At 41.0% G+C, this 15,103-nt stretch overlaps 1 protein-coding gene across 1 annotated transcript; it reads right to left on the bottom strand.

Moving 5' to 3' along the window:
- Positions 1–1,545: 1,545 nt before the first annotated feature.
- Positions 1,546–14,467, bottom strand: dnajc21 (DnaJ heat shock protein family (Hsp40) member C21). The gene is made up of 12 exons (XM_085463925.1): positions 14,070–14,467; positions 13,459–13,552; positions 13,205–13,328; positions 11,517–11,648; positions 11,064–11,368; positions 10,826–10,977; positions 6,811–6,904; positions 6,492–6,647; positions 6,128–6,176; positions 5,895–6,028; positions 2,942–3,026; positions 1,546–2,095 (listed from the first exon to the last, which is right to left on the bottom strand). The coding sequence occupies exons 1-12, from the start codon at positions 14,164–14,166 to the stop codon at positions 1,934–1,936; spliced, it is 1,584 nt and encodes a 527-aa protein (XP_085320051.1). The 5' UTR covers positions 14,167–14,467; the 3' UTR covers positions 1,546–1,933.
- Positions 14,468–15,103: the final 636 nt, after the last annotated feature.

Here is a 15,103-nt window from a genome sequence, read left to right as displayed (position 1 = left end):
CGCTGAGCACGTTTCCAAGGCTACCGTCTGTCGGGCAGCCAGGAATGTTACAGTTGCACTGAAACGTCTCCTGTACTCGTTTGTGGTGTTCCCCGGTCATAGACCCACAAGATTTATCAAAGAGGGATGCCACAAAATTGCAGGTAGCAGGATGAACAAAACTTAATTCATGATGTGGTGATATTTGAACTACTACTTACATTTTACATTTATTTTCAGGGTTCCCAGGCGTGATCGGCTGTACAGATGGCACTCACATTCCAATCATTGCTCCTTCAGTAAATGAAGGAGACTATGTGAACAGGAAGTCTTTCCACAGCATTAATGTACAGGTACATGGTTCCCTGTAGCATTTCAAACTAACAAATTATTTCATTATAGTAATGGATGCTAATTTGTGTTCTCTGCACTGTGAAGATCATATGTGATGCTGCCAACATTATCACAAATGTGGAAGCCAACTGCTCAGCCTCTGTGAGTGGTGGTGGTGGAGGACCCCCACCTGTTTTTCGGGCCTCCGCTTTTTTTCTGTTGGCTATAACGGGTCACATTTGATCATACAGAGTAAGCAAATATGTACTTGTAATGTGCTCATATAATTTCAATAAGTGCTTACAGAAAGGAAATTAATGTAGCCTCTAACTGCAATTGATTTACATCGGACAAACAGATCAAGCACTATGGCTCATAATACAATTACACCTTACCTGTTTGGACTATATTTTTATATTTCATTTTTACTTGCTGCCAGGAACGTTTGGGGCCTGTTGAGTTGCACCTGCGCTCACATCACATCACAAAATAAAATGTATGAAATAAAAAATAAAATAAAATATAATAAAATAACGTGATAAATGGGTGGAAATCCCTAGATCATTGTTTAAATTAACACTCATGCATTGACTCTGTCGGCTTTGTTTTGCCATGCATGCTCCCTTTCTTTTGCAGCTGAGGCTGTGTTACTTTTTTTCCGCGGAATTTGCATGTTATCGGCATATGCTGCCATCAGAATTTCGGCTTCAAGCGCTGTAAAATACATTGACCGCGCCTTCTTTCCCTCCGTCTCCATGGTGACTCGCTTGATCTGTGCTCCACTAATCAGGGCTTTATGTATCCTCGTGCGTGCGCTTAACTTGGGGTGAAAGCAACTCCGCGTTGACTGAACTAATTGTTATCAGCCTTTCTGAAACCGAATATTCCGAGTTGGACAGTTCGGGGTTACTCAACCGTGAGTGTCGTTTTTCACTCTGAGTTTTCTAAACCGGCTTCCTGAAATAGGGCCCAGGTATGTGCATTAGCATCATCATCATCATCATTTTGCCCTTGAAGGAGGATTTAGAGGTCAAATGCACCATGATATTTTAAATGGTGTATATGGTATTTTCTGTGTTTAACATTTATAAGACTCATTATTTTTGAGTTAGAAGGCTTTTTGTCAAAAGTTAGCCTTGAAGACCTTGGTGGATGTAAGACCAATTTTAACAGACACACTAACAAAAACATAACCACCTTGGTCGAGGTAATGATTTCAGGGTGGTATACCAATCTGAAGCATCATCTTTATTAGTAATACCACTATAGACAAACAAGGACAGAGGTTTCCTGGAGATGTGCAGATTTAATATCGGAGATAGAAGTATCACATACACATCAAAAACTCTTTCTCTCAACTGGTTTCAGTATGAAGACTGTCATAAGTTATGAAAGGCTGCTCGGAAAGTTTTATTCATTCCATTCTGGACGATTCACTTTTTGACACAACTGTATTACTGAACATTATAGTGTAATTAAAAAAACAAAAAACAAAGCTACGAGTCAGCCAGTGCTGTCCACTTTAGACCCCTTTAGAGGTTTGTTTGTTTTGTTTTTTAAGCCTTTAAGTGTCCCTGCTGAGTGAAGCTCTTTCAAGTTCAAAAGTCCAGGTCAGGATGTGTTATCTGTTCTTCTTCTTGTCTTTCTTGCTCTTGCTCATGGAGCTCTGAGGAGTATTTCCGGAGAGGGCTGTAGCGTGGCCGCTGGACTTCAGATGGTCAAACAGCTTGTTTCTTGTGGAGAACTCGTTATTGCAAGTGACACAACGGAGGTTCACTTCCTTCTGGAGGTGGAAATGGAGATAAGTGATGAAAGTGACGATTGTTTTCTAACAACAAGTGCTGCATTTGAACTAATGAGACAGGGTGAAGCATGTCTCGCCACAGTTCTCACATAATAATTAGGATTTAATTAACAATATTGTACAAAAGTCTTGAGCCACATTTTATTTCTTTAAATTAGGAAATAATGCAAACATACAAGGAAATAAAGCATATAAGTAAAAAAAGTCTTCAGTGAAGAGTAGCTGAATCAACTCAAGGTTCAGATGCATCAGATCATCTCTTTGCTGAATTTTTAAGATAGGCGATACGGTGCTACTACTTTGATCTTCCACTAGCCCTGTTTCCTAAAAAGCTTTTAAGAACACAGTCCAATCCATGCTGAGATATGAGATATTTCCAGCTCTTTGGGGAATCACTTTGTTTCCAAAAATCCAGGGGTCTTTTTGCCTGTCAAGCTGTCATCTGTTTTTTGTAGATTGCAACATCTTTAGACACTGTTGCAAAAGTGCCTAAGGACGCCGTTTAAAATAGATTCTTTGCCAATTTATCTCTGCAGTGTCAATCCAACACTGCTTTATTGCGTGAGTTAGGTGCATACTTTCTTTTTTTGTTGGAATGGTTCATATTTTTCTAGAACATTAACAAACAAAAAAAATGTCTGAAGGTTCAGGTTCAAGGACTGGACTGAAAATGAGTGAAAAAATGTCTAAAGAAAAACTCTGAAAGACCTTCAGAAAATCTGTCTCCTTGAAAGCAAAGTATAAAGAAATGTGGGGCGGCTCAAGACTTTTACACAGTACAAGAAATATTTTTAAATAATCATCTGAATTCTGGATTTTACAAACCTCAGGAAACTGTTCTCCTGTGTGCTGCTTGACGTTCTTTGGTTTGTCTTTTCCTCCTCCCTTCTTTCCCTTCGTCTTCCCAGTGCTGCAGAGGTAACATTCACATCAAGGATACATTTTAAAAAATAATAAAAAATGTTATTACGCTGCACAATTTCACCTAGGAATTGGTTGGTTCCCTCCTCTATCGCACCAAGCTGAGCCCCACACATCCTCAATACAAATGACAGAGATTATTATTATATTTTTTTTTCTCTCCATTTCTTTTCGCCCATTTCTTTAACCCAGAATGAAAGAAACACTAACTGTCACATTGCTACAACATGCACATTATTGTAAAGGAAAGTACTCTTGAAGGAACACAACTCAATTCATTGTTCTGTTCATTTTGTCCATCATTTGGAAAGATTTTGGGCCATGGTGACATGCTGTCAGGGCTGAGCTATATCATACCGTTCACGGTAATACCGGTAATGTTGGGCAATGATAGGAAAATGAAACCTATCGTGCCTTTGTTTACATACGCGCATGGCGGAAAAAGTATGACGGCGGCGACGCAGAATGAGAACAGCGAAAGTGGATCGTTGAATGAAACTGATGAACCAGAAGTGGTTTGTAAAAATGCTGCAACTTCAGTGTGGAACTGGTTTAGCTTTCGTCCGTCAGATACACAACAAAGCACTATTTTTGGTAGCGCATGCTAGCGGGCCGTCGTTATTACCGTGTTTTTTGGAAAATACGGCACACTTAAAATCAATCCTTTGATTTTCTGACAATCGACAGTGCCCCTTATAATCCCGTGTGCCTTATGTATGAATTCTGGTTGTGTTTACTGACCTCGAAACGATTTTATGTACACGGCGCTCGAAAATCTGTCAAATGTTTCAGTACGACTTTGCTAAGCTACGAAGCCGCACTGCTTGATGGATTGTCGTAGCATTACTGCAGGCACCTCGCGGAGTGATACGTACTGTGCTTCAACATAATATTACCGTATTGTGTGTGTATAACCCCTTTTTAAGTTTTGTGGATATTATACATGGTTATGCTGAGGATATGTTGGCCAATTTCCACTGGAAATGCCTTTTGGTTAAACTGTCAGCAAGGAATTTGCATTTGCACTGTTACATTTGTTATATAACTTTAATGCACATAAAAAACAGCTGCTTGTTTAAGTGAAAATACATTGATGGGTTTTTTTTGCACTAATAAAGTTGAGGAGTTGTAAAGTATTTTGTCTAGTGTCAATTATACCGTCAGTTATATCATTATCGCAAATTTTCAAATGTATATCGTGATAAATATTTTGGGTCATGCTGTCCCCTCACTTTTAATAGACTTAACAGGTACTCGTGGCAGCTTTCAAACTAACTCAGAGTTCCTTGCTTCGTTAACTATTACACCACCTATCTCACTCACTCAAACACACACATATCAAATAAAGTGCTCAGGATAAAGTTTAAGGACAGTCTTGTAAGTATAAAAGCACTATAGGAATCTGACTCAAGAACCTCGGGAACAGGAACAACACCGCAGAGTTAACGAGCCATTTAGAAACAATCTGCAGCTAATCAAAAATTTGACATAAACATTAACAAGAGATTGTGCATGTAAGACTGAGAGCTCATATGTTCAGCCATGTAGATATATATATGTGTTAAACGGGTATTAATTTTACACCCTGCCAGGCCAAAAAAAGTGAGAGCCTTACTCTGGGTGATTACTGCAGTGATTAATGTTTCGGCTGGTAGCAGGTCATTTAACAGCTTTAGCAGCTTCTTAATTCTTGCTGGACCAAGTTGTTCAAGATCCCCATGTTTTATGATCTGGCCGTTGCTGTGGCGATGGCTTGGGGAAATAAGGGAGCGGCCAAGAAGTAAAAACAACTCAGAAGATTGTTGAAACAACTCAAATTGAATTAAGAGCTGCCTGTGCGATATCAAAACCTGGAAGGGTAGTGCTAAAAGTGAGAGCATTTTCACTCCTACAATACGAAGTTTACTCAAGGGACAGGGACTGAACAGCTGTGTAACCTTAAGAAAACCATTTATCAGTGAGGCTAAAGGACACAAAAGGCTTCAGTTTGCCAGGGAGGATTAACACTGGACTCAATGGAAAAAAGTCATGTGGTCCAAGTCTAGATTTACCCTTTGTCAGATTGATTGGTGCATTAGAGTAAGGGGGCTACATTTAAGTAAGGGGGCTATATTTGTTCTTATGCATTATGTGTTAATTAGCGTGTGGTTTTGCCAGCAGATCAAAAAAAATAAAATTCTGAGAATTTTTTTCCACTCTTTGTTGTCGTCAGTTGTTTTTCTGGGACAAAAACAAAACAAGTAGCCGGACATGCACAGGAGGAATGAGTAGTTGTTGGCTGTGTTGACTCAACGTGTAGTTCCAAGGTCACATCATCTAACTACGTCAGGTTAAGGGTGCAGATTTCCCACTGGAGCATAAACCCCCAGAGGCGGATGAAGTGATGCGCCCATCATGCCTAGCGTCTTGCTTCAGGTGGTCGGGTCTAGCTTCAGCAGTGAGGTCAGCTGACTACCTTAATAAACTGAATGACCACATTTTTTCCCACCATTACATTTTTCCTTTCCCTGATGGCACAGCTATACTACAAGATGGGAACGCCAGGATTAATCTGGCACATGAAACATGTCCAGATCTCACAGAGAATCTTTGGGATGTGCTAGAACCGACTTTACGCCACAATCCGAATTTCCCGTTAATACAAGCTTTTGGTGAAAAAAATACACAAACAACAAAAATGAACAGCCATGCAGTGTATACCATCTTAGCTCAGGTTCTCAGCATGCTTCAACTTCAGCAAGACAGAAAAAAGAGAGAGACAGAGAGAGAGACAGAGAGAGAGAGAGAGAAAACAACAAAACAAAAGCAACACTTGACCAGAAGACAGACCTAGAGACAGATAAGAAACCGAACTGACCTCTTGACCTCTGTGGGAGGTAGATCATCCTGCTTCTCAGGCTCCGTGGGGTCGTCTGCTGACTTCTTGGAGGCATCTTCCTCACAGGTGGTCAGTGCTGGTTCTTCCTCGTCTTCCTCCCCTGGAGCACTTTGCTATGGCATTGGAAAGAGAGGGCAGAAGTCTTCAGAAAGATTCAATTCACAAAACCAGGCAAGAACAACACAAGCGATGATGGGGATGATGGTACGCACTGGGGCCGCTTTCTGCTGTTTTCTTTTCCGCTTCTGTTTTTTGGACAGCCTACAGGAGTAGAAAGAGAGCTCAATAAAAACAACTCAACCTTTTTAATACGATGCATCACCAAGAAGTTAAACAATTAGTATGCTATTAAATGGACTAAATGGGAGCCAAGCGCCACTAAATGGATTGTTTTCACTTATTTGTGCATTCATATTTGTATTACCTCTCCTTTGCATTTTCTCCACACTGCCTGATTTTTACATTTCCTAATGGATTTCTGATTACATTATGCTTGCCAATCAGGGTAGCAGAACAGTAAAAATCAAGTTTTGAGAAGGAAAAAAGACATAAAAAAATACAAAATTAAATATATACTTTTGCCTTGGCTTTTCCTCTTCCTCCTCTTCCCCCTCATTTTCATTCTCACTTCCCTCCAGATGCAAACCAAGTGCATCGTCTTCCTCCTCCAGCTGTTGCCTTAGCAAAGCCACCATCTCCCGATGCTTTTTAGACTTCTCGTGGTTTTTCATGCTGTGAAGAGGTGGTGAAGAAAGGGGGAGAAAAAATATAAAAAGCGTGATGCACACAGATAACAGTGATGACGCTGTTCAAACTCACCTGAGATATATATAAAACAAAGAAAAGTTGCAACCTTTTTGAGTGCAGTGCTGAAAAGGTAACGTTTCACACTCACGCTTTATCTGACTTGAAGGATTTGTCGCACGCTGGGCAGTACAGATCATCGTAATCGTCAATCGTCAGCTCGTCTCCATCCGGCTGCTCGGCCTCTGTGATTGAACATTTACATGCATTTAGTGTAGAGAGACAGCCAGCAAACAGGAGGCTTTACTGTACACAAGCTTTAAATCCTTAAAGTTGGATTAATGCTGCATTCCTTTTACCCTGAAAGTCGAGGAACCAGAGCTGACCATGTTCCAGTTATAGCCCTAGTCATAGCCAGAAAAACAGGCAGAGTTTTTTCTGTTTGATTTTTTTTTTTTTTTTTAAACCATTCTCCTATCAAAGTAGACCCTCTCAGTCATCACTGACAGCAGCTTTCTTCTGTTTTCCTTCATTAAAAAAAAGGCGCTGCAGCTCGTTCATGGAAAGAACATAGTTGGTTCTCTTTATGGCTCGTTTAGGGAGTCACAAATCACAACAGCACAGTACAGATTAAAATTCTACACTTGCTGCTGCCATCTTGGATTATAAAAGTCAGGGATTTTTGAGTGGGAACTTGGGATTTCGGACTTCCCATTTAATATGAACCACAGCATTAATGTTGATATAATATCAGCACCAATTGTATTTATTAGCACATTTATTTAAACTCAATATGCTTAAGACAAAAATCTAAAAACATACAAACCTGCAAGAGTTTAAGATGAAAACACAAAAAGTAAAATACAAAAAACACACACACATAATGTGTGTAAGTTATTAACAGCAAGCCTGTGATAATAAAAGTGGTTCCGTCTGTTTCTGAGTGTATGCACAGATTTGATTGACCTCAGGTTTGCAGGCAGCTTATTCCAAAGAACAGGACAGGACTCAGACAGTGTTCAGTTCCTGCTGTTCATGCCAGAAAACTGAGGAAAGTTGTGACTGGATATGCTTATTATCAGAGATTTTATAAAAGGAGGAGATCTAGCACACAAAGGCTCCTGAACTTGATCCTACATGGGATGGTGGTTGTCCCACTTTGCTCACAGACAGCCAATCGGCCACTGAATCAGCTGCCTGTGGTGGCAAAAAGTATTCAATGCATCAACAGTTTTCTAAGTAAATACATTTCTAAAGGTGCTATTGACATGAAATTTTCACCATATGTTAGTAACAACCCATCCAATTCACACATGCAAATAATTGGAGGTTTGATTCAAGTTTTGTAATAATGAGAAAAGACACAGGGAAGAAAGGAAGGAGCAATAAGGTGTGGAAAGTCATAACAGAAGCTGAAATCTATCAGCAATTACAAAGCAATCTTGCCACTTAGTGCAAATTATTATCAGCTGTTCAGTCCCAACTGATGGCTTATAAAAAAGATGTCTCATTACCAAGGTAATGAAACAAGAAACATCTCATGATGGGTAAAACCAATGAGCTCTCGCAAAACATACTGATAGCAGTATGTTTTGAAGGTTCCAGTGGGCACTGTTGGGGTTATAATCCAGAGGTGGAAAGAACACAATTTCATCATGAACCGACCATGGACAGATGTTCCCCGCAAGATGGACCAGGCTTAGAAGAGTTGTCCAAGAGCCAAGCACCACAAATACTGGGAGAGTACAGTCTGGTCAGATGAGACCAACATTGAACCCTTTGGATGCCATAACACACCATGTTTGGAAGTCAAAAGGCCCTGCATATCACCCCAAAAACACCATACCAACAGTGTAGTTTGGAGGTGGGAACATCACAGTGTGGGGCTGTTTTTCAGCATGTGGCACTGGAACGCTTCATCTAATTGAAGAACGGATGAATGAAAAAATGTACCGGGACATTCTTGATAATAATCTGCTGCCATCTAGCAGGATGATGAAGATGAAACGAGGGTCGACGTTTCAGCGAGACAATAATCCCAAACACACAGCCAAGGAGACTCAACTGGTTTCAGAGAAAGAAAATAAAGCGGCTAGAATGGCCCAGCCAACCACCTGACCTGAATCCAATTTAAAAATCTATGGAAAGAGCTAAAGCTCAGAATTTATAGACGGGGCTCACGGAGCCTTCAGGATTTTAAAGATGTTTGTGTGGAAGAATGGGCCAAAGTCAATGCATGCGACTAGTTTCTCCATGCAGGAGGCATCTTGAAGGCTGCTAATATTCAGATGCTTGTCATATGCTCAACTATTGGAATATCTGTTCAGGACTCGACAGTAAACGATCAAAGCCAGCAATGAGCACAACCGAAAAACTCACAATTGGCAATTTAAAAATCTGATATTCTGATATAACAGTCGATTTTTTTCCCTGTCAGCCACACCAAACATCTGTAATTATTTATTTACTCTTTTATGCTCTACTGGGCTCGGGTCAACTGATTCTTGTGTTTGTGGCATTCCAATTGCGTGCCTAAAAACAGGGAAGTTTCAGAGTGGCCTCTAGTGGACAAACTGTGCAATATCAACACAATCATAACATGGTTAATATCTAATATCAGCTGATAATATCGGCCTGCCAATAAATTGGTTGGGCTCAACTGAACATGCAACAGCTGCATGCAGACAGTGTCACACCAATAAAAATGAACACATCACAGCCATTAATCATAAATCAGAAACAAACAAGACACAGTTTAAGGCTACGGCCGCTGCGACTGAGTCACCCCGAGTCGGCACTCATGATCACAGATGATCAGCCTCGCCGGCATTCGGTGAACTCTCTACTTCCGTTTTATGCAGCCGCAGCGGAAGGTGCACCGACTCCCGCTGAATTCACCACCAGCTGCGCCGCTGTTTCAATGCACGATTAGCCTTTCTTCAGGGTCGGCCGTAATACAAACATTATTCCAAGCGATACAATGTCGTCAGATAATGCAAAGGTCCTCATAAAAAATTCGCTCTATGACCTTTCGAGGCCATGCGCTGATCTACAGCCCAGCCTTGGATTTCTCTAACTCATAAAAAAAAAAAGAAAGATGTATTGCATGTCACTGAACTGCACTAACTTTAATGACATTGGCTACAGTAACTGTTTACATTCCTACAATTATTTACTTTTTGATACAAGCAGCTTTGAGAAGACCATTCATTATTGTACTACTTGCCATATATCATTTAAAATATAAAAAACATAAAGCAAACAAGGAAATGCTTCCAGTATGTTGAAAAATCCGTGACTGTTTTCTCAGACATGGACTCGATATATGCTCGTGTCTCAGATGTAAAAAAAACCCAACAAGAACAATAATAAAAAACTTCTTTTTTTCAGTATCTGCATCCAGCATCAGTTCATCCAACACTGCATTTACTGAAAACTTTACGCCCACACGACCAACACAGCTTTTTCCCTGCAGACTGCGCCTCAACCTTCATAGTTAAGGTAGCTGTGTTACATCACTTAGAACTCCTAGTCAAGTGCAGTTATGGGAGTAGCATGTCCAGTTCATCTGTATATGGATGTGTCCGTCTCTGATGTGCTGTTGAAGGTTGGAAAGTTAGAAAGCCTATAAACAGATGGGATAAATCCAGGTTTTAATTGGTCTACTGTTTACCAGTAAATGTGTCATCACTGTTTACATATTTGAGGGACCGCATGTTGTGTAGCTATGGAGCTGACCTTCTGAGGGCCCCTTTATAGCTGCCGTTCGGCACGACAAAGTTGATGTCAAATTGACGTCATGTCTGCTGTCGCAAGCCGCAGTTTCTGCCGGTCGTGAACCTCTCGATTTTTGAAACCTAGCGTGTTGCGCCCTTGCCGCTGAGTTGCAGGCATGAGTGCGTGATTGTGTCGGTTTGTAATGATTTATCAGTGCAGAAGGTCAGAGACTGACACATTATACAGAAGTTGCTATAGTTCTAAAAGATCAGACTTAACTGCTCCCACACCAGAGCTGACACGAAGGTGTTGTCTGAGTAACGACACCTATCGTTCAGCAGAATACTGCAGCGATGAGCATTAATACTTGTTGCTGTGTGGTGACGTTACCGACGGCGTATGACATATAATGGGGACACAAGTGTGACATGAGAGAAGGTAACCCTTACCTCCGCCTTCTTCGCTGTTCTTCTCCAGCTCCTCTTCCTCACTTTCAGATGCATCTCCAAACTCTTTTCCGTACTGAGCTTCTATCTGCTGCAGCTCCTTCTCGAGTTCAGACATGGCCGCCCAGCTCTGCTCCTTATACTCCTCTGCCAGTCTTGGATGGACATACAGAGCAGTGTCAGGAAGAAATTTTAAAAACAAAAACTCAAATCTGTCCCCAGCTACTCATCTTTTACTCACTTGGCCTGTTTGAGCTTCTGCTGCCGTCTCAGCTCCTCCACTTTCTTAATCTTCTCGGCATTCTGCTCCTCCACCAGTTTCCTGTGGGCCTGCACGCGGCGGTCGCGCTTACGCACAAAGGCCACCAGCTGTCGCACCAGATCGTTGCGCTCCTTTCGAGCTTTTTCTCGAGTCTTTTTGTTCTCCTTCTCCATGGCCCTCTTCTCCCAGCGGTTGGAGGCCTGCCTCGTATCGTACTCCTCCTTCCAAGCAAAGTTTTTGCGAGTGCAGAAGCTTTGCCAGTAGCCATAAAACACATGCACTACCTGCGATGCAAACACAGAGAAAGCAAGACTTGAAGAGCAGAACACAGATCTTTGTTTGTTTTACGCACGGGAAGTAGAAGCTAAAGGAAAACAAAAAAAAACTGCTTTCTGTTTGAAACAGCTGCTGACGTGTGTTTTAAAGCCTTACGGTATCGTAATCACTCTGCGAGTCCCCGAAGGGAGGAAACTCCTCTTCCTCTTCCTCATCTTCCACCTTGCTGTGTTCCATCTCCTCCTTAACAATGGACTCAAAAAGATTCCTGTAAACGGTGTAAAAGCCCTAGGGAGAAAGGAAACAGTAAAAGAAAAAATCTGAGAGACACAAAGAATTTTCTTTCCCACAGTCCCTCAGGGCAGCGCTGCCAGAACGATCAGCAAATGCTGATGCAGTAGCTGGGTTCAGGGTCAAGGCAGGGGCATGCTGTGTAGGCTGAGATGGTACAGCAATATACTTCAGAGTCTACCCTGACCCTCTAGTTCATTGTCATAGCACAAATATTCCACTAGGGGTCAGTCTCGCTCATCAGACACCTTCAACAGCCATTAATGAGCGGTCCACTGAAGCACATTGAAGATGGGAAGATAAAGGATCTCAGATAAATCTCCATCATTAAAATTTACAGCTGTGATCTTTGATTCTAACAAACGACAATCAGCTGATACCACGATCGACCAAAAAACGAATTTGTAGTCTTCAAGTAGGATCTACTTTGATAGTGAACCCCAACTTGATTTGGACCAAGCACACATCAGTTTCATTTTAGACAACAGCGTAACCTCCAAGACTGCACATACAGCTGCATTCAGCTCCAGTGGTTCTTTGTCAAATATATATTTTGGAAATTGAGACAAAAAATATATAAATAAAAAGCCTTGGTAGAAATTTTAATGCTTGCTTTACCTTGGTTTCTTTTATTAATTCACTTTACTACTCTCTCCACACTTTGGCTACGTCCACGCTAGCCTGGATGAATTTGAAAACTGTGTTTTTGTCTGAAAACGCTGCGCGACCACACATCGTTTTCGGTCGTTTTCACAGAGTTGTGCGTCCACATTGAAACGGCCGAAAACGCTTACGTTCCAGTACTGCATATACGTGAAACGCAAGACGATTCAACCTACCTCATTCCTGTCTACCGTTTATTTACTTGCCGGCTCTTTGAAACGTCGCAGCAAAAATGCTGAGGAAAAGCCCCGAGTTTTTTCAATGGACTAACAATGAGGTGGAGTTGTTGCTGTGAGTAACACAAAAGTACAAAGTTGCAAAAACGAAGACAATTAAAGAATTTGAAGAAAAGCTGTTATCTCAGGTGTGAGTGGTGCCACAGCTCCAGAGTTGAGTTTCTCTTCCAAATGGCCCCAAACAACTTATGTGGGATTTGTTTTGAGTTCCAGGGCATTTTTATTACAGCCATGGTTATCGCACATCCTATCGAGTTTATCTCACATGGTTTACGCTCCTGGTAAGCCTCACAAACTTAAGCCTTGAATATACTTTCAATATCCACGAGTCTGCAACGGTCTGCTTGGGTAAGAGTGACGTGATGTTTGTTGAGCGGTAAACACTAGGGTCCACATGGACTCCAGTAGACACCATGTCTGCAGTAGAGTATAATGACAGCTTTAAAACAATTTCTTTTCACGCCCACCAACAGATGCAGCACAGAGAAAAAAAATTACATCATGTTGGCCGGTAGTGTTTTTTGCCTTATTGAATTTCCTACTTTTTTCAATACGCATTTTTATATTTCTGGTCAAAAAAACTAAATTGTGTTAAATAATCTGTTGGCTTGAGGCAACACCACCCTTTGCGCACGCGATCAAACCCACATATACCTTCTCGTCATCTCCGTAGCCTGAGTAACATGTGACCGTGAAGTACTGCAGCAGGTCAATGCTGTCGTCTTCATAATCCCCACTGAGCCCTCCTTTCAGCAAAGCCTCCCTGTGATTGTCATACCTGTAACACAGGAACAGCCAGAAGCACCAATACAATTTATCAAGTCTGCACAAACCAGTACAGCTCAGACTATGAGCAAGGCTCTGGAATCTGAGGGTCGCATTATTCGGACTGCCGTGTTTGTACGAACCAAGCTCTCTCCTGTGGGTCACTCAGGACGTCATAAGCTGCCTGAATCAACTTGAACTGCTCTGCTGCTTCCTCTGCATTGTCCAAGTTTTTATCTGAAAGTTTCAGAAGGAAAAAAAACAAAACACTTTGTATTAGAGGGACTCCCTTGCCTAAAAGACTTATTGATAACCCCATGAAGCAGCAAATCATGATGGTGACATGTTGGTGCAAGAAACAAATAAAGAGATGAGAAATCCGACAAACACAACACAGTCTATAGCAGTGAATTCCTGCAGTGATGTCAGAAAAACACTCACAGCGATGTCACAGTTCTGAACTGACATCTTTTCCTGTTGTAAATGTTGTGATAACTATTTAAATGCTGTCCCTGACCCAACAGCCTAACTAAACAGGACTACAAATAAACTGAAAAGGGCAAACCCTCCCCGAAAACCAACTAAGACTAAACGGCTTAAATTGTAACTACAGTTTTTTAAGTATTCAAAAATTAGATTCTACGATAACTCAACATTAAATCCACTCCCACAATGCTAAATGTTATACACGTATATCTTAGAAGATGCTAACGTCTCAGTACCATTATTATACTGACAGGTTACTACCACTCACCAGGATGCCACTTCAAGGCCAATTTACGATAAGCTTTCTTCAAATCATCGTCTCCCGCGTCACGTTTCACACCCAACACTTCATAGTGACACTTCATTTTTAAGAGCAATCAAATAAACAGAATCAATGATCACGTTGTCCCAGGTGAGGTTAACGGTAGCATTCGACTAGCGACCGGCTAGCACACCCGCTGTATCTCTGAAAAAGTCAGACTTATTTAGCGGTAGCGACAGTAGTGTGATGTTAGCCCTTACATGTTTACTGTTTCTGTCACTTACAAACACCTTCTATATCTGAAGTTACTTTTAAACGCGTCTTGACACCGTAATACACACCACTGTGTGCGGGACTGTCTGAGCTGAAGCCGCTAAATCTCGCGAGATTTCTTCTTTGCTTCTTTCAAATACCAGTAAATTCAAAGGTGTGGCTGATCTTTGTTGCCCTCTATAGTTCAAACTTGATCTGTGATTTTTTTTTTCCAGACTCAGAAGTTGTTAATTAATGTTAAAAATAAATACAATAAATAAAATTAAAATTAAAATCCGACTTCTGGTGAAAAATACGTGAAGCATTCAAATCAAGTCCTTTCCGTTCATCACATTAGCAAATGCTGCAGGTTAGATTAGCCTTTCAGCATATGTTTTAATCCCCCCCCCCATTTTCCCTTGGGGGTTGCCGGTTTTGCTGCTCTCTCTTCACAAACTGGAAGCACATCACTTTAACTTTCCGTGGTTACAGATCAGAAGGTATCACTACACTTCCTCTCATGCATTTATCCATCAGTTAACTAATTTCCTTTTAATCAGTCTGTATCAAAAACTTCATTTGAAACAAAGTGTCTTTTTTGTGTGTGCATCCTTACATTTGGTTTCAATTTCCTTAATATCCTGTGCATGCGCCCTGATTTTCTGTCTTTTAACAAAACCCCAAACTTAAAATCTGTGGTAGTTTCAAGTTCCATTTTCAAAGTTTGACTCTTTAACTTTACATTTACATTCTAGTTCAATTATTAGTGTCAAATCATAACAAATGCT

The sequence above is a fragment of the Copadichromis virginalis genome, linkage group LG7 (assembly GCF_057382275.1).
Source record: "Copadichromis virginalis isolate Kocher_CV1m ecotype Utaka linkage group LG7, C_Virginalis_male_GT1.1, whole genome shotgun sequence".
Classification (NCBI taxonomy): domain Eukaryota; kingdom Metazoa; phylum Chordata; class Actinopteri; order Cichliformes; family Cichlidae; genus Copadichromis; species Copadichromis virginalis.
Note: the sequence above shows the minus strand (reverse complement) of the source record. Positions and strands in the feature narration are given on the sequence as shown.